Here is a 21493-nt window from a genome sequence, read left to right on the forward strand (position 1 = left end):
ACCAGTGGCTGTCCCGGAACCTGACGCGGCCTCACCAAACGCGAGGGAAGGGCTCCGCTTCCTAGAGAAGGAGCGGGGGGCGGAGAGGGGAGAAGCCAATAGGAGACGCGAGAAGGGGAGGGGGCGGGGCGTCTGCCAGTCTCCCTCCGGCTGCGCTCCCGGACCCCCGGGTTCCCCACCTGCCGCTGCCTCGCGCACAGACCCCAGGCGGCGACCTCACGCTGCGGGAGGGCTGGGGCGCGCGTGACTCGGCCTCCGGGGCTAAGGGTGCGCCTCCTGCAGCCGAGGGCGCTGAAGGGGGACGCCCCGGCCTCGGGGCCGCAGCTGTCGCTTTCTCTTCGTTGTCACGAACGCCGTACGCCCGGGTGGCACCCCCCGACCGGCGCGATGAGTGCCAACGAGGACCAGGAGGTGAGTCCCCAGCCGGACGCCCCTCTCCCCGCGGTGGCGCGATGCCCAGCGCGGAGGGCGGGCGGCCGGTCCCCCGAGGCCCGGACCTGCCGCCCAGCACGTGCCCTCGCCGTCACAGCGGACAGCCTGGCAAGGGCGCCCCAGCTTCACCCGGGCCGTACGAGGAGGGGCCAGGCACCGCCTGAATGGGTAGGGGTCCGCCCCTGCCTCCCCGGCCCTCGCAGCTTTCAGTTCTGCAAACCCGGGTCGTCCCACGTCTCCCTAAAAGCAAGGGTGAGTCTCCTTGGCACGAGACTGTGCACCTGGCTCGCCTTAAATCTTGTGTATTGTTTAGCGCCTGTGTGCTGTGCTATACCATTTGGAATCTGATCTCAAGTTTTAAATTTTACTGGCTGCTAGGGAGCGAGTTCATTGAAATAGTTACATTTCTGGCGGAGGAAAATAATGACATTAGTGTCTCCGGTTTCTGGCCATATTGTTTGGTGGAAATCATTCCTCCACCTGATAGCTGTCCAGTGGATACGAAGTCTATCTTAAGCATACATGTGCCGCCTAAATCGCGTAATTATGGCTCAGATGTTTTAACGTGAAATGCCACTTTGTCAAAGAGTCACATGATTAGAGTTAGCAGGGATGCTGCAGGTCATCTCTAGGGGCGCCTTCCAATTTCCTAACGTATTTATGAAAAGACTCTGCAAAGACAAGGGATTGCCCCAGGGCTGCACAGTGAACAAGCGGTACAATCAGGACTAGAATCCTAGTCTCCTTAGTTCACTTTATTCAGAATATAATGCTTGAAAGTTAGCACTTTTACACAATAGACATAATAGAATCTCTGGATTGGAAGTTTCCTTTAAAGAACCCAAAGTGCTAAAGCTAGTTGATACCTGAATCCCTTCTAAAACATTCTTGCCAGGTGAGTTTCTAGACCAAGGCGTGAACCTACTGTGAAGCATGGAGCAGATAGTGCAGTGCTTCTCGTTTTGGCCCATGGACCACTGCCTTAGAACTATTTGGTAGTGGTTAGAAAAACGATGCTTTCACTGTACTTCAGATTTACTGAATCAGAATTCTTGTGGTGGGGCCCAGGGAATCTTCCATTTTAACAATAAAATTCCATTTTTCTTCCACATGGCTGGTTTTCAGATTTTTGAAAATGTTTCTGTCCAGCCTTTCAAACATCATACTAAATGATTCCTTACGGCTTTTCTCTATATGTCCATTTTTTTTACTTCCTTCACTCTTTGGAATCATGTGTCTGTGGACAGATTATAAAGTTATTTAGGTCCTGATTTTAAATTGTGGCTTCACAGTTTTCTACAGTTAGATTTACTGTCAACCAAAATCCCCTTGGTGCTTTGTACAAGGTTGTCTTTTATCCTCTTCTTGTGTTTAGGACGAGGTCTTCTACTTACCCTACACAGTTTCATCTTGTTAGATTAGTTTTCAAGGACTTTGAATCAGTCTTATTCTGCCACTAGCACGATTCACTTTCCCATCAAATTGTCACCCATAAATTTGATAAGCTTGTGTCAATCTTGGTTCCTGTCCAAGTCACTAAGGAAAATATGGGAAAGAATTAAGGACAGGAGCAGCACTTTATTTTGAGTAAGTTTGTTCCCATGTTATCTTCTCAAATTATTCTGGAATCCAGTTTGAACGCCTCTCTTTTTTTCTGTCAAAGTAGCAAGACAAAGCTGTGGGGCCTTGCTGAAATCTGGGTAGACCGTTTGTGCCTTTTCCTAAGGTACCAGTCCAGCTACCCTCTCTGAGAAGGGTTGTTTACATAGGCCTTGTTTTTCACATGCTTGCTAAGCCTTAGGGATTACTCCTCACTCTCTAGGTCCTCACAAACTTTTTCTTTAATAATCTGTTCTAAAATGTCCATGTAGATCAAACTCACCCATCTTTAGTTTGTAGAATTCATGACATGCATCTTTTTGAAAATGAAAATATGTACCCAAGTGCAGCCTTTGCGTCACTTCTCAGGTAATTGTTAGTAATTGAATAGTGGTTGAGTCTTCTCATTTGTAAGTACACAGTGTTCTAAGAAATATTTCCAAACAGGATTCCTAGGTACATGCTCTCTTGTAGTCCTTTTTCCCAACATGGGTACATACTTGTCAACCTTTTTCTATCATATATTGTCTACCTTTTTAAAGTTCTTTTTATTGTCCTTGAGTGTCTTGTCAAGGTCTGTTACCAATCTGTGGAAGGATTACAAATATAAGTAATACATGTAAATAATGGAGAATTATCATGCTACATATTTCTTATCTATAAGTTTAATGCTCTTTAACACAGTGATGAAGGACACATGCTCTGGCGTTGCTTTAAACTTCATCTTATTTTCCTCCCTGGTAGGAAGGAGAAAACAAAATCTTCACAAGATTGATATGAGAATTAAGTCAGATAAAACACTGTAAAATGCCTGGCACACAGTTTTACACTAAGTATTGGCATTACTACTATGATGTATAGTATGGGTATGTACATTACAAATCTCAAAGGCCATGTGGCTAGCCCACTTTTACATAGTTGCGTGGCTTGAATCAGAAAATGAAGACCCTCTATTTCTAATCCATTTATACCATTAAACAAAACTAATTTGATTCATTTCTTTCAGATGGAACTAGAAGCATTACGTTCAATTTATGAAGGAGATGAAAGTTTCCGGGAATTAAGTCCAGTTTCGTTTCAATACAGGGTAAGACATGGCATGAATAAGAGCATCTACTACTTTGCTAGAAAAGACTACAGGTTGCTAAAAATGCTGCTTTTGTTTTTTAAAGGTAGTGGTTTAAATGTATTATGTCTTTGAATTTTCTGAATCATTTAAATGAAAACCAGTCACCATGACATCAATTATTTTTAACTTTTGAAAACTTAACTCAGAAACTTTTAAAAACTAAGGTGTTTAATTTTAACAGAATCATAAAACATTGAAAATGGAAGAAACCTTGGAAATTATATGAGACACCTTCTCATCTTAAATATAACTTCTCTCAGTCTAGAATCTTAAGCTCCCACAGTGGTATTGATAAATATTAGGATTCAAATCCAGGTTTGTATTCCAAGTCTAATATTCTTTTTACTACCTATAATATAATTAAGAGAAGTTGATATTTTCTTAATTTGATATCAGTATGTGTGACCATCTTTTATATATGTGAAATGTCAGTTTTTCTTTAAAATAAAATGGAAATTGATCATAACTCTGTTATCAACATAAAACAATGCCAGTTGTTTTACTTCAGAAATAAATAATATAAACTATTTATCCAAATGGTAATAAGTGGTAGGGGAAAGTTCTTTTGTAAAAGCTTTATTGTTATGAGCCTTGTCACCACATAAAATAAATTGTATGTGAATCATCCTTATCTGTGATTATTGTAGACTGTCATAGAAAGTAAGTTCTTTGTAGTTAATTCCTTTAGAGACCCTCTGGCTCTACTCAGCTCTTCCCTTAATAAGCTCAGCAGGCCTTACACCGCTCCATGTGTGTAACAAGACACTTTTAGTGGCCATAGTTAACAGTGGAGTTAAATCCTAGGACCTTCTATTTGAATCCAGCTCCCTCCCCAGATTTGCCAACCACTTAGCAACTGGCAGAGTGCGAATTCCCCTGTTCTTTCCTAAATGTGTTAACAATAGCAGGTATTTATTAAGCACAGTACACAGAATGCTGTAGGACGTGTGTGCGCTATGGACAGACACTGTTACATAACCCATGAATGAAAGGGGACTCCCCATTTTCAGCTCTTTAATCAGCCTTCCCCAACACCTCACCATCAGTCCCGTAGACTACTGGTTAGCTCCATAACGCACCTGATTTGTTATCCCATTCCTCTGTTTGAAGAGGTTTCTCCGTGGGTTTCTCTTATAGAATGAGGACTAAATTCCTTAGCTTGACACTCAAGGCCTTTCTGTTTGATTCAAATTACCTCTCCAAACTTTCCCAGCCACTGCCATGCACTAGACTTAACAGCCTGCTAACTGGTTCTCCGTGTTCTTTTAATGCTCTGTGGACACACCATTTGCTCGTCCCTCATCTCTCATCCAACATCTTCTTTAATGTCTAACTCAGGCCTCCTCTATGGCATATTTGGGCCATGTCTCCTATCTTCCCCCAACTTCAAAGCAGAATTGACCATTCTCCATCTCTTCATATTTTGTCATTCCTGAACTTTTAATCATACTGCAGTTGAGTGAGTTACCTGTCTGTCTCCCCTTAAAACAGTGTCTCCAGTACCTAGTGCAGTGAGTGTAAAGCACGTAGCAGGTTCTACACGCACCTTAAGTAAGGACTTTATGCATAAAGCAATGGGGTGTGTAGGGGGGGCTTGATTATATGGTTGAATGTTGTAACCACAATGTTGCTCATGTGAAACCTTCTTACAATTGTATATCAGTGATACCTTAATATAAATAGATACATAGATAGATAGATAGATAGATAGATAGATAGATAGATAGATAGATAGATAAAACACGAGCATAAACTGATTATGTCCATTATGCAGGTAGTCAACTCATATAGGTATGTCAACAGATCCTTAAGTTTGACATAAATTTCTAAGCCTCATCTTATATTGGTACAGGGTATATATCAAGGGTGAGAGGATAGGAATACAAAATTACTGCTCAGAAAATAAGGGTGAATCACTTAAAAATTTGGGGTGAAAACTTATAAAATCCTGTTATTGTTTGAAAATTTGAAAATAAGTATTTAAAAAAAAGCAAATTTGTAAGTAGCCCTGTATAAGGATGAAATGCTGATTCATGAATTATCCCATAGTTTTATTAGAAAAATCACCATGTTGCCACCACCAGTATGAGGATTGTTTCAGGCAAGGATCACTAATGGATGCTAAACCCTTTGGGTGAAAAGTTGTATAGAAAAAAGATATTCACTAGGCTTTGTAGTATCGCCCCACAGATAACTTCTTAATTACTTAATAAGGAAGATACCTTTATACTGAAGAGATCTGGAGAGTATCACCTTAACCAAGGGATCAAGCTTAATATCGTTAGTGATGATTCCAGAAGATCTTATGTGCCTCCTTATATGAGGCTTAGGGAATATCCCACAAACCTATGTAGTATCCTTACCAAAACCGTTTAGTCCGAATATGAACAGAGAAAGCAGTCAGAAGTCCTGATCACAGCATATTGTACAAGAAAACTGGACTAGATTCTTTTTCAGAAAAAGCACTTAAAACATGGGGAAGAGGGCTGGATATTCAAATTAAAGCAGCATAAAGAGATTTAACAAGCAAATGTAATCCATGGTCCTCAGTCAATTACAGATTTGTGGGTTGAGGAGGTGGTTTATTAAAGGGCACTTCAGTAAGATTGGAGAACTTTAAATATGGATTATGAATTAGATAATATTTTTGTATCAATATCGAATTTCTTGGGTGTGATAACAGTATTGTGGTCATAAAGGACAATATCCTTATTCTTAGAATACTTTACCTATAAATATTTGAGGATATTTCATGATGTCTGCAATTTACTATCAAATGGTTCAACAAAAAACAAAGAAGAAAAGTCATACACATTGGGGCAGGAGGGTTGATTGTGTAGCAGAAAGGAGGAAAGAGAAAATAAATGGAGTAAAAGGCATGTGGCGGATAAAATGCATGCCAATTAGTGTTCAGTTTCTCTGTAAGATTAAAATCTTTCAAAATAAAAGTTGGGGAGGAGAGCAAAAGAAATTGAAAAGACATCTTTAAATTATTCAGGCGAAAGGGGAACAAAAGGTGTACAGACTTCCGGTTATAAAGTAAGTCCTGAGCATGGCAACTATTTAATAACACTGCACTGCATCCTGGAAGGTTGCTAAGAGTAGATCTTAAAAGTTCTCATCACAAGAAAAAATATTTTGTAACTATATATGGTGACAAATGTTAACAAGAATTATTGTGGTGGTTATTTCACAATATGTAATACAAATATCAAATTATGTTGTACACCCAAAACTAATATAATGTATGTCAACTCTACCTCAATTAAAAGTAAGTAACTAGAAAAAATTATCCAGGAGTTGCTGTCCTGCCTAAGGCATTCCCTTTCTTTCTCTCTTTGCCTCTTTTTACTCTAAATTCTCACTTCATTTTCTAGTCTCTTGGGATTGTGTTAATTCATATCAATTTACTTGTTCTTAATACCACTTATGATTTAGCAACTGGAAAACATAAGACAAAGATGAGGTGTTTCAAGTTTGTGGGTTATTATTCTTGTCCATTCTCTTCCTGCTCCCCACAATTGATGTTTTATCTTTGTTCTCAGAAAGCTTTGATGAAACAAAAAAATGTAAGACAATCTTGGTACTAGAGAAAGCTGGAGGCAGGTCAGGGAAATTGGCCATGGACATCATCTAAACCTGTTAAAACAGACTAGGAATGAGTTAAAAAGTCTGCCTATTTACACTGCCCTCTCCTGCTGAGTCTTAGCTGTATCCCTGAACTTTTCAAAAGATGGCATTTCTGATCTGATCATGACCACTGGAAAAGCAATTCATCATTTTAAAATTCTGCCTTTGCGTCACTTTACAAGCCTAAGATTTCCCTTTTCTTCAGATAGGTGAAAATGGTGATCCCAAAGCCTTCTTAATAGAGATTTCCTGGACAGAAACATATCCCCAGACACCTCCAGTTATATCTATGAATGCTTTTTTTAACAACACCATGTGAGTAGTGTTTCATTTTGTTTTAAAAAAAATTTTTTTTACACTCTCTTTTCCTTTCTCTTAGCAATATATTTCTTGTGCATTGTAGATCATCAGCTGTAAAGCAGAGCATATTAGCCAGGTTACAGGAGGCAGTGGAAGTCAACCTCGGGACCGCCATGACTTACACTTTGTTTGAATATGCCAAGGACAATAAAGAGCAGTTCATGGAGAATCACCATCCCATTAATTCTGTGGTGAGCATGTGGTCAGTTCTCGCCATACTTTTTGTTGTTTTGGTTTTACTCTGCTAGTGATTAATTTGTACTATTATTTTAGAAATTGGAAGACTTTGTATTAGATTTAAAATGAGAGTTAACATCTGAGTTAAATAAGAACAATGGATTTCAGATTTCTTAGTGTCTATTTAACTTTAAAAATCAAACCATATTTAGATTTCATCCTTCATATAGGACTAGAATATTTCATGGGCCCACCAAAACAGATATTGTTGAACCAAATATTTTTTCAAATTTACTTAATGTCTTCATAAAGCTCAGAGAGAGGATTTCTCCTGTAGAGCTAAAATACATATGAAATTACTTTCTCCATCAGGCTTATTTAGGTGTAAATAGTCTTGCCACAGTTTAGTTTGAGGGTGGTAGAGTTTAAGGAGAACTATTAAATTGGAAAAACAATTATTTGATTTCTAGAATCATTTTAGGAAATAATTATCTTTCAACACCTGCACCAAGCCATGCGCTAAGGCTGTCAGCACTCAGTATCAGTTGAGTTTTGTCTTGTGAACCAAGCTGTACGCTGTTGGACGCAAAGGCTCTGTCATCTGCCTGGGCAGTTCTGGCTTCCACGTTCCTGAGAGGACACAGCCAAACACTGGGAGGCAGCGGGAGAAACAGCGGAGGGTGGTAGCGGAGCTCCTGGACTATGGGCCACACTGCCCGGCCCTGATAATCCTCCCTGGGCTGCTTCCTTTGTGACTTTGAGCAAGTTTCTTAATTTTGCTGTGCTCAGTTTCTTCATCCGTAAAATGGGGATTCTAATAGTGTCTATCTCACAAGATTGTAGTAATGCTCAAATAAGTAACATATGTCCAACATTCAGAGCAAAGCCTGGCCCCTTTTAAATTTTATCTGTCATAAACTCAGTCTGCATGAACCCAAATCAAAATACTTTCCTTCATTCATGAAGATGTCCATTTCTTCAGGGAACCAGGATGTCTTAGGTGGGCACATGGGATTTTTCTGAAGACATATTTAAATTTCCAAATAATAGCAAATTAACTGAATTGTAAAATTACCTTAGAACTTCAAAGCTTCAACATAATGCTGGTACCAGATCTTCTTTCTCAGAGACCTGGTTATAACAAATTAATATTGTGTCCTTTGACTGAAACCAATGTGCTGATGTAGCAAATGAACATAATAATATTGGATTCTTTTACTTCACAAGTCTAAAGATTATCAACTCATTTCAGGATGTAGCCATATTTAATGTAATTCAGTAGGTTTTAAGGCATGAGTTTAGGAATCTTTTTTTTTTCCTAGACACCCATAAGCAATATCATCTCTGTTGAAACTCCTAATAGAGCCCCATCAAGTAAGAAAAAAGACAAGAAAGAACAACTTTCAAAAGCCCAGAAACGTAAGCTGGCAGACAAAACAGGTTTGTGTTGATTTTTTTTTTAATAACACAGATAAATGGGTTGCATTTTACTGAGATATGGGTGCTTAATAAGTTTATTTCAATTCAGGAGATTAGTGCTCTATTCTTTATTCTGGGAACATTTGGATCACAGACTGTCTTACCTCACAGATGTGTTCTGAAAGTATTTACTACTTCTTTACCACAAGAGAGAGAACCATTGGATAAGATGGTAACTGAGTGGCAAAATAACTATAAATGAGTCATGAGATTGAGAAACATTAGAATAGTGTATATACACAAGTGTATCCTACTTGTGTCCTTTGTGACATGTTTGGAATTTTCCTATTTGATTATCTCAATGAGAGATAATGTGTATTATTGAAATATTTTTTCAATTTTACCTTAGAAAGCAGTCGAATTGTACAAGTGCATGAAACTAATAAATTGATTAGCTTTTCTTCCTGGCATTACCGGCTCACCTCCAATATTTTTTCCTTAATACACGGTTTTGTCTTGAATGAAAATAGGGTAAATGTGAAAACAGGGTACACCTGAAATACTCCACGTGTCCCCAGGGGAACAGTGCTTTCAACTCACGATAATGATTTTCTGACTTAATAACTGTGATTTAAAATTTTACTATTGTGTGGAATAGTAATAAAATCTTATACAGACTGCTCTTAGAAACACTGTTTTTATCCTCTAGATCATAAAGGAGAACTTCCTCGAGGATGGAACTGGGTTGATGTGGTAAAGGTATATATTTATATTCTGGTCTTCAGAAACTTGTTATAATTATTGCCATCAATTAATCAAATTTATATCTCCCATTTTCTCCCCCTCAACCTTTGGATTTCACTGGATATCTATTTTTTACATTCAGCATGTAAGTATTTTTGAAATATCCTTCACATTCTTGTCTTTCTTATATCCTCAGTTTTAGATCTTTTTAAATAATGGAAAATCTATAGAAGTTATCATACTTCTATAAAGCATAACTGTTAACATATGTTAAGTCTTAAAAATGGACATACTTAAATATGACTAAAAATTAGCAATCATTTGAAACTGAAAAAACAAGTCACAGAAAAGAATTGCTTTGATTTCTTAGTAGAAATTATTTTTTTAAGGCAAACCCTAGATGTAGTTCTCTACAGTGCCAACAAAGATTTCCTGGTTTCATTGCTTAAAATTGTTTTCCATTTAAAATTTTTTTGCCAACTTCTCTCAATATTCTTGCATTATTTGTAGTTTTAAATATATTAAACAGATACTTAATACAGTAAGTCTATTCTCTTTGTAAGACTTGATGAAATGAGTTTTACATGCCAATTAGTGCCACTATTCTAGTGAGAAGTAGTTAATATGATCCAAGGCTAGTCAGAGATTAGGATTTTAGTGAGGACTTACAAATATGGGTAATTTACAAGCAGTATATTCTTAAAGTTTATTTTAAAATCAGCTGTTTGGGCCATGAGATACCTTTTCTATAGAAACTGTTTAAAATATTCTTTGTGCTTCTAGAATCTAGTACAATAATATTACTTGGCAATAGGGAGCCATGAGCCGCAATTGCAGTTAGGATAAAGGAAGACAGTATGTATTCTCACCTTCCTGGGCAAGATGTCCGTATTCAAGATGTCCGTGTGGGTGGGGCTTCTCTGGCGGGCTGTCATTCACTCAGGCCCCCCGTGCAGAGGCTAGGTGGTCACTTCATGTTGCCCCTGGGGTACTCATGTGTATCTCACCAGCCCAGTCTGTTCCCTCCTTAAAACGCTCCGTGCTGCAGAATGAGCTGTTCCCTAAAGCACAATGAGGACGCGTCTTTTCAGGGCAGCAGGTTGCAGTTGACGGAAGGAAGCGACATGGGTCACCTCTGGGAGACAGCGCCCCTCCCCGAGATGCAGAAGCTTTTTTGTTTTTAGGAGAGTTCTTGTTAATATAAGTTAGAATTTCAACCTATAAAAGGAAGTAAAATTGAAACAATCCAGTCATCTTGGGAGATAGGATAAGATGTTTTTAAGGAAGTTACCGCCTAGAGAATGTTTGGAGTCCAAATCCATTACCCTAAGCTACTGGTTTCCAGTGTGGTCTTTGGACTCCCGGGAAGACCTCAAGGCCCTCTCAGGGGGTCTGCCAGGAATATAGTATTTGCATCGTAATACTAAGGTGTTGTTTGCCTCTTTCACTGTTCTCTCACACGTGTACTGTGGTGTTTGCCGCAAGTGTGATGATGCCATTGTTAATACTCTTCTAAGAGAATGTGTGCTTTTATATTCTTGGGTTTTCCAGAATTTTATAAGGTACCAAGTAGGTTTAGGATCTAAGTACATGCATTTTTATATTAACTCCGTTTGTTTTTAGTATTTGCACTGTGTTCTTGTTAGCTGTCTTCCACCTGCCTTAGTGTAGAAGCAGATTTGTAAAAACCCAGCTGTCTTGTATTGAGCTAGATAATAGATTTGCAAAAATATAAAATATCACTACTCTTCACATTAAGTTTTGTTTGAGAAAATGTGGTTTTCGTTTTTAAAATGTTATCATTTAAAGGATTCATTGTTATGTTTACATGAACTAAATTTCTCAGTTTTAATTTCCAATACAGTAGATATAACCTACACTTTTTTAAAAAAAGTTCCTAAGGAGGCTGCTCCCTCCCCGGGGGCAGCCATTTTCTCTTTCAGATAATAAAATCTCCTGCGTGGGAAAAAAAATAAAAGTTCCTAAGGATCCTCAATGTTTAAAAATAGGAAGAGGTCCTCCGGCCAAGATGTTTGAGAGAATTGCTACCCTTTCAGTGTCTCCTTTTCAAAACAGCTTCCGCCATTCTCTGTGGTTCCTGTGGTTTGGGTTTGATGGGGATTTCTTAGTGGCTGGGTCTTTATGCTGGTCAGAATTGCCTCCATATTCTTTGGGGATTTTTATCCTTCCCCCAGCCCTCCCCTCCCAGTTTGCCAACTCCTGTTGTAGGTTAAAAACTGCAACTTAAGATTTTCATCACATTTTCAAAACCGGTTATGATGATAAATCTTGTGTACTTTTTTACAATTTAAAAAACTTTTTAAAGAATTTTTTATAATAGAAAACAAAAACAGAAGAATATCATTCATTTTATAAATGGCATCTTTTATATACTCTTGTCCTGATTTATTTCTTGGAAAACTTTCAGTAATTTTTCCCTCTTTTTCTGTTAAGGTTGAATTTTTAAAGAATCCTGTGTAAAGTAGCTGAGCCTGAAGCTAAAGAGTAGTTACGTAGGGGAAAACTGTAGGTGGTGGAAATTACTTGAACCTTCTTGCCTGTTGTTATATTAACTATAAACGTTTACATTTGATATCAAGTGGAAATAATGAACTGAAATAATACGACAGCTTAAACATTTTAAATATTTCTTTTCTGTTTTTTATAGTTAAGCAAAACTGGCTCAAAAGATGATGAATAGTGCTTGGAGTTTGAGACAAGGCGAGAACATCCTTCAAAAAGTAACCTGGTTCAAAATCTTTCATTACTTTCTTCTATTGAGGTAGCATTTTATAAAACAGATTTTTTTTTGTATGTTTCTTACATAAAAAACATTTGAAGCTGAAAGTTCATTAAGAGATCTGGTCGTATTAAATTATTTTTACAAACTTGCCTTAATAAAAGGTGAAAATGTTACTGTTCAGTATACTTTATGAAGCAGTTGAACTTTATAAATGGACAAACATTGAGAATAATAAATAATCAGTGTTAATTTATATGACCTTATTCTAGTGGCTGTGATATTTTCTTAAAGGAGTGTGAAGCCCATTTCAAGCGCCTACCCCAGTGGAGCAGAACACTGGGTGAACGATTATTCCATGCCGTGATCCATATCAATAGGCTTCTCATCTTAGTAAAAGTTTCACCTTTTCTTTCTCTTAATTGCTGAAGTATAAATTGTTTCAGAGAAATTTAAATATTGGTATTTGGATTTTACATATAATATTCTTTTTAGTTTATTTTTCAAGGGTGAACTTCTTAATAAATGAGTATCTGTTTATACTTTTCTCTTGGTTTGGGTCACAATGTTTATCAGGAGCTTTGAATGGTATGTGGAATAGGAGAATGTAAGACCAAATCTGCCAAATACATTAGAAAGCATTTTTATAGAAGTGCTGGTTCCCATTTCTCTCTTCTGCATATACCAGGATGGGAGTAAAAGATGCCTTAATGTTTAATTTTTGTATTGTTGTGACAGTGGTTTTAATAAATTCCTATTTATCCACTGTTGTCTCTTTTTAGTTGTTTGGTACCTGAGGTCTTCTTCTAAATGGCTTAATATTAAAACCACATTTCAAATCTTGTTTCTTTTCATGTACCAAATGTGTTTCTCAGCCTGAATATCTTTGTAATAATAGACATAAAGGTCTTTCAAGTACTGAGTGGTAGTACATGCTTGATTTTTTTTTTAAACATTGATAAGGGAAGCTATTAGTATTGTTTTACCAGAAAGTTATTGATGTGTATGTGCAAGTGACAGTGATTCTGTATATGCTGCCCAGCTTTAAAAACACTTAGAACTACTACTGCTGTGTGTGTGTCTGGAAGGCAGATGCTGGTTTCTTGAGTCAGACCTCGGCAGTGATGGGCTGAGGTTTTAAAGAATAATTAATTTTGAAAGCAGTTTCCTTAGCATAAGAGCAATGTAAGTTTATCCACGGTTTTTACTGGGTTAACATTGGCTTCAGTAATCGTTTGAATTATAAAGTAAGTTATAGTTATGGTGAAGAAGTTTAATCTCATTCAAAAGCTGAACTACGTTTGACTTCTTGAATTAATGTGGTAGAAACATGAAAATTTAGAACCACTGGAATATGCCAACTTTGGGGATTGGGTGTGTAGTTTCTGTTGTGTTGATTTGTTTGCCTGGTTTTGTTAAATCGCTACATCTGTTAGTGGAAAAAAATAACTTTGTTTTGTTCTGAAGATTCCGAAATTGTTCAGGCTATTGTGATTCATAGATTACAAAGAATAATGCTAGTTCAATGCCAATGAACTGTTTTCACTTTTTATATCAAATGTACAAATATTGGGGGGTGATGGCAGTGGTGCCTCTTACGACTTATGTAAAACACTTGAACAATCTCATCTATATTGCCATCATCTGTTTAATACTCCCAGTATATTTTCTCAGTCTGTTTACTTAAAATTGTATGGAATGACATATTAATAAGCAATAAAATCTGACTTGCACACAGTGATCTTTCTGCATGATTTCAAAGTGCTTGAGAGGGAATTGTTGATTTTATGAATCTGCATAGACTTAAGGCACAAGATGTGCCCTCCTATTAGGAATTGTTCAAAATGTTGGATTAAAAATATTTAAACTGAGCTGACAAGAAGGTAAGGAATACCCAAGATCTAAAAAATGGAATGAAAGTTGGGACCATGAGGTTAAGGAGTCCCAGAAGACAGGAGATGAAGTCTAGGATCATCCCAGAATTAGGAGTCACAGCACATGCACACACACACACACTGCGTGGGGACCCTGAGGGCAAAGTGCACGCACACACACAAACACAAACACGCTGAGCAGGGACCCTAAGGACAAAGTTCCTGTCCAGGTTCTAGATGGAGGGGTAAGTGTAAATATACATACATACACTTGCTTGACAACTGTAACAAGTTACCTCACACTTGGATTTCTATGCAAATTCCTCCCCATATGGACGATCTATAAAAACCCTCAAGCCAAGATTTTAATTTAAAGTGGTACCAAGTGGGTAGAGCCTGTGGGCAACTGGTAGAAATGATCACAAATTCATTCTGAAAGAACCTATTTTGAACCCAGACCTCCAAAGAAACTCCAGACAGTGCTTGGAACATGTGCTCATGGTCAAAAACCACAACACAGGGAAGCAAAGCAGTGTGAGAGCCTGCGGAAGAGAAACGGGCAGTAGGAACCTCAAGGATATATTTGTATTACACAGACTCTTAATTTCCTCTTACAAAGAGGAAACTGAGTAAGGAATAAGAAACTATTAAACATCATCAAGCAGGTTTGGTAAAGAACGAAATAGAATCTCTCAAAAAATAAAATAATTGAAATTGAAGTTACAGATGAAGGTGAGTATTGTTTGCAAAGTGTACTTTGGCAAATCTGAAGTATGTAAATACCCTGTGGAATGAAGGTGGTCCTAACCTTGCATTTTGGGAATTTTCTCTCTTGGTTGTAACATTTGAACCTCAGTCATGCCACATCATTTCTTCCCAGGCCCCCCCAACATTTTAGGTTCATTGGAAGATTCACCAGCTCTGCTTGATCCTATACATGTGCCTACTCTGGACCTTGTTTGAGAAGAGAACAGTTATGACAAGGACTTGGCCAGTGTTTACGGAGGGCTCTGTGTGATAGCTTTGAAAATTAAGTAATTTAAAAATCATGCTACACCGTTGGGATTAAAGATGGCGGTGTGAGAGGTGAGACAGAGAACTCCTCCCAAAACCACATATAATATGAAAATTTAATACAACCAATCCTAAAAGAGCAACAGGAAAGAAGGCTGCGCCAGACTGCATACACCTGGGGAACGGAGCAGACCTCACAAAACAGGATTGTGTATCAATGATACCTTAATAAAAAAAATTCTTTTTAATTAAAAAATCAGGCTACATAGTAACAGATTTTTGTTTTGTTTTGCTTTGCCATTGACATTCTATAGAATAAAAGCAGGACAAAAGGCATTCTCTGGAAGGAATCAAATGATAATCCATGACTGAATTTCAGTGTTTTCAATTAGGTGACTAAATAATGAGGTGATGTAGGATGTGAACTGTTTTAAAATGTAGTTTGTGATCCTTTAGGGAAAAAAATTAATTCAGGGTTCTCACCCACAATTTTTCTAATGGAATGGAAGAGAACAAAATACCAGTGTATACTACATATTGTAAAGGCATTTTTGTGTATGAAACTTGGTTCAGTTTTGGGTGTTTATGTGTATTTGCATGTGTATGTAAAATGTATTTCTTAAAGTGAGTAATGGTGAAAAAGAATTTGAAAGCCCCTGACAAGAGTATACAAAAGATGGACATATTTTATAAGAAGGCTGTGGCCTTTGCTCTGGCTCTTGCTTCTGGCCGGGACCCTTTCCTTCAGAAAGTCACAAAGTTAACACAGTCACCTTCAGATCTTTGCTCCAGCTGTTTTTTACTGTGAGTGAGGTGGAAAGCCTCGAGAGGGCTTGCCCCCAGATTTATGGAAACAGAATTGACACATAACATCGTGTGAGTCTAAGGTGTAGGTGTGATGACCTGAAACACTTATCTATTGTGAAATGATTACAATATAATTAGCTAACACCCCCATCAACTCACTCAAATACTTGTGTGTGTTAAGAACATTTAGGATCTACTAGCAATTTTCAAGTACAGAATACAGTATTGTTTATCATAGTCAATATGCTGTTCACTATATCAGATCCCCAGAACTTAGGCATCTTACAGCTGGAAGTCTGTACCCTTTGACCATCCCCACTCCCCCAATTTCCCCTTCCCCCAGCCCCTGGCAGCCACTTACGCTACTTTCTGAGTTCGGCTCTTTTAGATTCCAGGTGAAAGATCATACAGAGTTTGTCTTTGTCTGTCTGCCTTATTTCACTTAACATGATGCCCTCAGGGTCCATCCAGGTTGTTGCAAATAGCAGGTTTTCCTCTTCTCAAGGCTGAGTAATATTCCATTGTACAGAGGTCTTGAACAGAGGAGTGAGGCAATCTGACTTATGTTTGAACAATTTTTTTGTGGCTTCTGTGTTGAAAATAGACTGAAGCAAAAGGGAAGGTGGGAAGACCAGTAAGGGAGCTATTGCAGAAATGTAGGTGAAACAGAATGATGGCTTGAACGAGAGTAGGACATGCCAATGGGTAAGAAGTGGCCAATTTCTGGATACATATTGAAAGATCTGCTAGCAGTATTTGCGGGTGGAAGCATGTGGGAGAAATAGACATGCACCAAAAATGACTCCTAAATTTTTTACCTGAGCAAGTGTAAAATATCAATTGATAAATGACAGTAATTCTCCCTAAACTATTTTATGAATATTAGGTAATCTCAGTGAAGTTTCAGCCAGATTTTTAAAAGAAAGAAATAAGTTTCTCCTGAAGTTAAGGAAAACTAAGCACCCTGGAAAAGTCAGAAAAACGAATTGAAAGAGAAGGGTAATAGAGTGACATTAGTTCTACCAGTTCAACATATTTCAAGCAACAGTAATAAAAGTGATAAGGTGCTGGCACCTGCTCTCAACAATGAAATAACCTAAAGTCCAGAAATAACCCTAAACATATACAGGAATTTATGATAACTCTGTAGGAAATAATACTTTCTTCAAAAAAGGGTATTAACACTACGGGCCACCTAGGGAGAACAAAAGGAAAGGAATTCCTATCTCATGTTACATCATAGTAATGTCCAGATCGATCGAGGAAAAAGAACACGTTGGAGATTCCTAAATGTACAGTTCCAGGATGAGACGACCTTCCCTAAGCAGGACACAGAACTCTGGAGTGATAAAGCAGCTACACTGACAGATTACTATTCCCGAACATACAGACCCTTTCAGATTTTGTCATTTTCTCACATGTCCTTTATAGCAAATGACATTTTTTCTTCTGGGAGGCAGTCTAGGACCAAATGTGTGCTTTGTTAACATGTCTCTGCTCTTATGTTGGGATACTTCTGGAGTCTTTTTTTGTCTGTAAGACCTTGACATCTTTTAACGGGATGGGCCAGATATGTGTAGAATGTCCCTCGGTTTTAGTCTGTCCAGTGTTTCCTCATGATTAGTTTCAGGTCATGTATTTTTGGCAGGAATATGTCAGAAGTGTATTGTGTCCTCAGTGTGTTTCATCAGGAGGACATGGTAGCCGTTACTCCCAGTCCTGGTGATGTCAACTTTGAAAACTGGTTAAGGTTACTGTCTGCCAGGTTTCTCCACTATGAAGTTACTATTTGTTACCTTTGTAATATTTTGCAAGGAGATACTTTGAAATTATACACTTTATTCTATACACAACTTTCACTCATACTTTCTCCTGCTAACTCTTGCTTGAGATACTATGACTATGAAGATAACCAAGGGGTGATGTTATAATTCTGTCATTCCCTCTGCATTTATTAATTGGCATTCTACAGTACTGCATTCTCCTCCTCAAATCTACTTACATCAGTGTGAACCCAATTCCATGTTGGATGGGATAGTCTATAATCCATTTTATCATTATTTATTTTGCTGCTGAATTTCTCTCAGATTTGGCCTGTTAATATCCCACCAAACTGGTATCTATGTCCTTTTGACAGGCCCCATCATTCTTGAGCAATCCTTTATTTTCTAGCACAGCAATATTCATGAGGCTATTTTTTAATGGTTTCTTGGACAAAATCCCAAAATGTGGCTCAATGAGAACAGTTTTGTAGGGAGCCAAGATACCCTAATTCAAAAACACTATTAAATTGTCTTGCTTGATTCAAGCCTGAAACTCAAAGAAACCATAGGAATGGGCACTCTCCACTAGTCTGTAAATACTGCTTCTATTAAACAGGCTTCTGATAAGCCACAGACATCAGACAATTCAAGATTTTGTTTCCAGATGAAGGTCAGCAACACCGTCCAAGAAAACATTTTGCGATGATGGAAATGTTCTGTATCTACATTACCCAAGAAGGCAGCCACTAGCCACATGTGGCCATTGAGCATTTGAAAAGTATGGCTAGGGTGACTGAGAAACTAAGATCTTAATTTAAGTTAGTTCACTGTCATTTTAATTTTTATAACCACATGTGGCTAGTGTCTACCATATTAGACATACAGGTCTAGAGGGAAGGTTTCCTATGGCATTGATAAAGGATGGATTTAAATTTAAAGGAGAAATAGTAAATGATTAAACTGAAAAGCCATAAATGATTAAACAATTGAAGAATTTTGCGGAGTTATTGAAATCAAACCATGTGAACAGTTGTATTTATGTGTAAACAGTAGACTGTAAAATCACTGTGCTCCACTGAAGTTACCCCTAATTTGTGACAATGTCATCTCTGCATCAGTTTATGGGATATTGATCCCTCTGTTCTTTCTTGCAGGGATCATGCATGCAGATCACCAAAATGTGGTTTGAAATCAGTAACATCTGGGGGCAGTGATGGAAAGGAGGGAGGCAAAAAAAAACCAAGCCTTATTGTACGTTCCCTCAACAATCTAAATTTTACTTACATATGCTTTATTTATGAATTATCTATACATCTGTGGAAAGACAAACAGGGTTGCCTGACCCTGAAGACTTTGGTTGCCTGGCAACAATATGAATGGGACCAGGGCCTGCAGGAGGGGCTGTGCCCAAATGCAAGGTCAACAGGTGCTGGCAACAGGCGGCCCACACACAACTAACTCCCCGGACAGCTGCCACCCAATTTCAGACAGCCTGCTGCCCAAGCAGACATCGTGTCCCAGTTGGCAAGGTCAAGCTTCTGCTTACTAGCTAAAAAGGGAAAGCAACGGAGTGGGGGTGGGGGCCTTGAGTCCTCCTGGAGTTCAAAGCCGAAGCAGTCCAGCTCGCCCCCATCCCGGCGTCCCTCCGCGGAGCACTGAGATAAGAGACTGTGCATGTGCCCGACCTCTGCCCATGGCTTCCAGCCTGCAGACTCTACTCATTCTTTGCTCAAACCCTCTGAAGAATACATTTTAATAAAAACAATTTATATTTTCCCCCAAACATCTGTCATCAAAGGAAACCATCAATGAAAATTCAACATATGATCATAGAAAAAAAAATGCACTTGAATGAGATCCGTGGATTAGACAGTAAGATTTCATTGTTAATTTCCTGACCTGATCTTGGTAGTTTTGCTCAGATGACCTTGTTTGTAGAAATTACAAACTGAAGAATTCAGGGATGATGGCACATCACATCAGCAACTTACTCTCAGATTAGGTCTAGGAAAGTTTATTCAACTACTTATGAAACTTTTCCATATGCTTGAAATTATTTTAAGATCAACAACCAAAGAAGTATGTCAGATAGAAAGGAAATGTACTCCGTTCCCCAGAGAGGACACTCTCCTGCTCTCGTACTTACACTTCCTTTCCACAGGGGACAGGCGTATGGACCCCCGTATCTGTTTCCCGCTCCTCCTCGCCAACAGAGCCCTGGCTATGTTTAGAGTAGAGAGCCCACACCCAGCTGCAGCAGGGATGCGGTTCTGGGCACCAAGATGTAAGCTGAGGATTTGTGGGAAAGGTTGACACCTTGAGCTATGACCCTTACCTGTCTTCCTACCTGAAAGGCAGAAATGAAGTTGCAAGCAGCCCTCATCCTGGGATGAGGAGGCGACATACATGAGGATGACAGCCAGCACCCTAAGGGCAGCAGAGCAGAACTACAGAAACGGCCTGGGTCCTGGGGCCGCACCAAACAGCGGCGCCAGCTCTGGACTGCCCACCTCTGTGCTCGCTGTCATGTGAGAAATCTAAGCCCCTTTTTGTTTAAGCCACCATGGCCAATTTTCTAGTTATTTACAGCTGAAGCATTCCTAACTAGTACACCTTCTCTATGCATTTACATGTGGATGTATACATACATATATGTATGCATATATGTTTATATGTAGGGCTAGCGGATTTTAAAAATATAAATGGATCGTACAACCCATATTTTTCTGTATACTGCTGTTTAATTTTTATTCAACAATATAATCTAAGGATCTTTCCATGACAGTTCTTTAAACATAGTAAGTCAGAGTATGAATAAACCACAATTCATTTATTAATTCCCCTACTGATTATTTCTAATTATTAGCCATTGCAAACAATGCTGCATGGTGCATTCTTGTACATATATTTTTCTGCATGTGTTAATATTTTGTATATGCTAAATGGCAGAGAGGCAGGACAATCTACAAATAGTCTTTCTATCTCGCGTCTTTTAACTAATGTCTGTGTGTTTGCTACTGTAGATCCGAGCCTGGAATTTCCCTGGGGCTCCCTCTGGAGAATGGCTTCCTGGCTAACAGTTCTCTCCCCTCCCCGTGTTGAGTGATGTCTCTCTCTCTGTTTTTACATGAATCTGATGCCATTTGCTCTCAGAATTTCAGAAATGTGCCCCCCAGCACACACCCCCCCCACAAATTCTCATTTACTATTGCATGCTTTCTTCTTTCCCAGCTCTGTTAAGGATTTAGTCTCTGAAGAAACATACTGTGTATCATTTTCATCAGATTTTAGGAGCTAGGGGAAGTAAAGACAAATACTGATGGTGTAATCTGCAAAGAGGACGCTCACTTGGCAGTTCCCCCTTGTCTCGGGTCATTGTCAAGGCTAAGTTATTAGGTGGTATAAAAGAATGGAGTGTTACTCCCAAAAGGAAAGTGTTTCACATGTGCTAATGGTAATTTGTGGATTTTCCAGCAAACAGGGAAGATAAAAGTCATTTATTCCTAACAGCCAGAGCTACTATATACATGCAAGTGGTTAAGGATAGATTAATAACTTATTAAAGAAATGTCTTTCCCTGTTGTTTTTAATTAAATGGGAACATCCCTGGGATGCCGATAGAGGAACTAATGCTTCAATTTACAAAGGATGGTGAATTTGACATCAGGATTAGAATATCAAAAATCAAAACTAAGGCACATGACTAAAAGTCTGCCTGAGAGTTCAAAAAATAACTTGAGAAGGAGGAGAATTCACACTCTGGAGTCCTTTATCTGTGTCTTAGAGAATTTATTTGAAAATATAA

At 38.5% G+C, this 21493-nt stretch overlaps 1 protein-coding gene and 1 long non-coding RNA gene across 3 annotated transcripts in view; one reads left to right on the forward strand and one right to left on the reverse strand.

The window, feature by feature from the left end:
- Positions 1-131: 131 nt before the first annotated feature.
- RWDD4 (RWD domain containing 4) lies at positions 132-13963 on the forward strand. Its single transcript, XM_036996438.2, has 7 exons — positions 132-411; positions 3038-3118; positions 6996-7105; positions 7194-7341; positions 8650-8767; positions 9456-9505; positions 12159-13963. Exons 1-7 carry the CDS (start codon positions 388-390, stop codon positions 12189-12191), a joined length of 564 nt encoding a protein of 187 aa, XP_036852333.1. The 5' UTR covers positions 132-387; the 3' UTR covers positions 12192-13963.
- The window catches only part of LOC140845246 (uncharacterized), a 31618-nt gene continuing 12083 nt past the window's right edge, over positions 1959-21493 (reverse strand). The window contains exons 2-4 of one of the 2 annotated variants that reach the window (XR_012124040.1): positions 10360-10551; positions 8403-8458; positions 1959-2618 (exon numbers count right to left, since the gene is read on the reverse strand). This is a non-coding gene — a long non-coding RNA (uncharacterized lncRNA). The other variant, XR_012124039.1, reaches the window with a different exon arrangement.

The sequence above is a fragment of the Manis javanica genome, chromosome 12 (genome assembly GCF_040802235.1).
Source record: "Manis javanica isolate MJ-LG chromosome 12, MJ_LKY, whole genome shotgun sequence".
NCBI lineage: Eukaryota > Metazoa > Chordata > Mammalia > Pholidota > Manidae > Manis > Manis javanica.

What these genes read in the sequence shown, in the direction of transcription:
- RWDD4 (XM_036996438.2), top strand. Translation starts at nt 388, where the DNA reads ATGAGTGCCAACGAGGACCAGGAG. An exon ending in GTGCCAACGAGGACCAGGAG is followed by an intron (nt 412 to 3,037) that starts GTGAGTCCCCAG and finishes CATTTCTTTCAG; the next exon opens with ATGGAACTAGAAGCATTACG. An exon ending in GCTTTTTTTAACAACACCAT is followed by an intron (nt 7,106 to 7,193) that starts GTGAGTAGTGTT and finishes TGTGCATTGTAG; the next exon opens with ATCATCAGCTGTAAAGCAGA.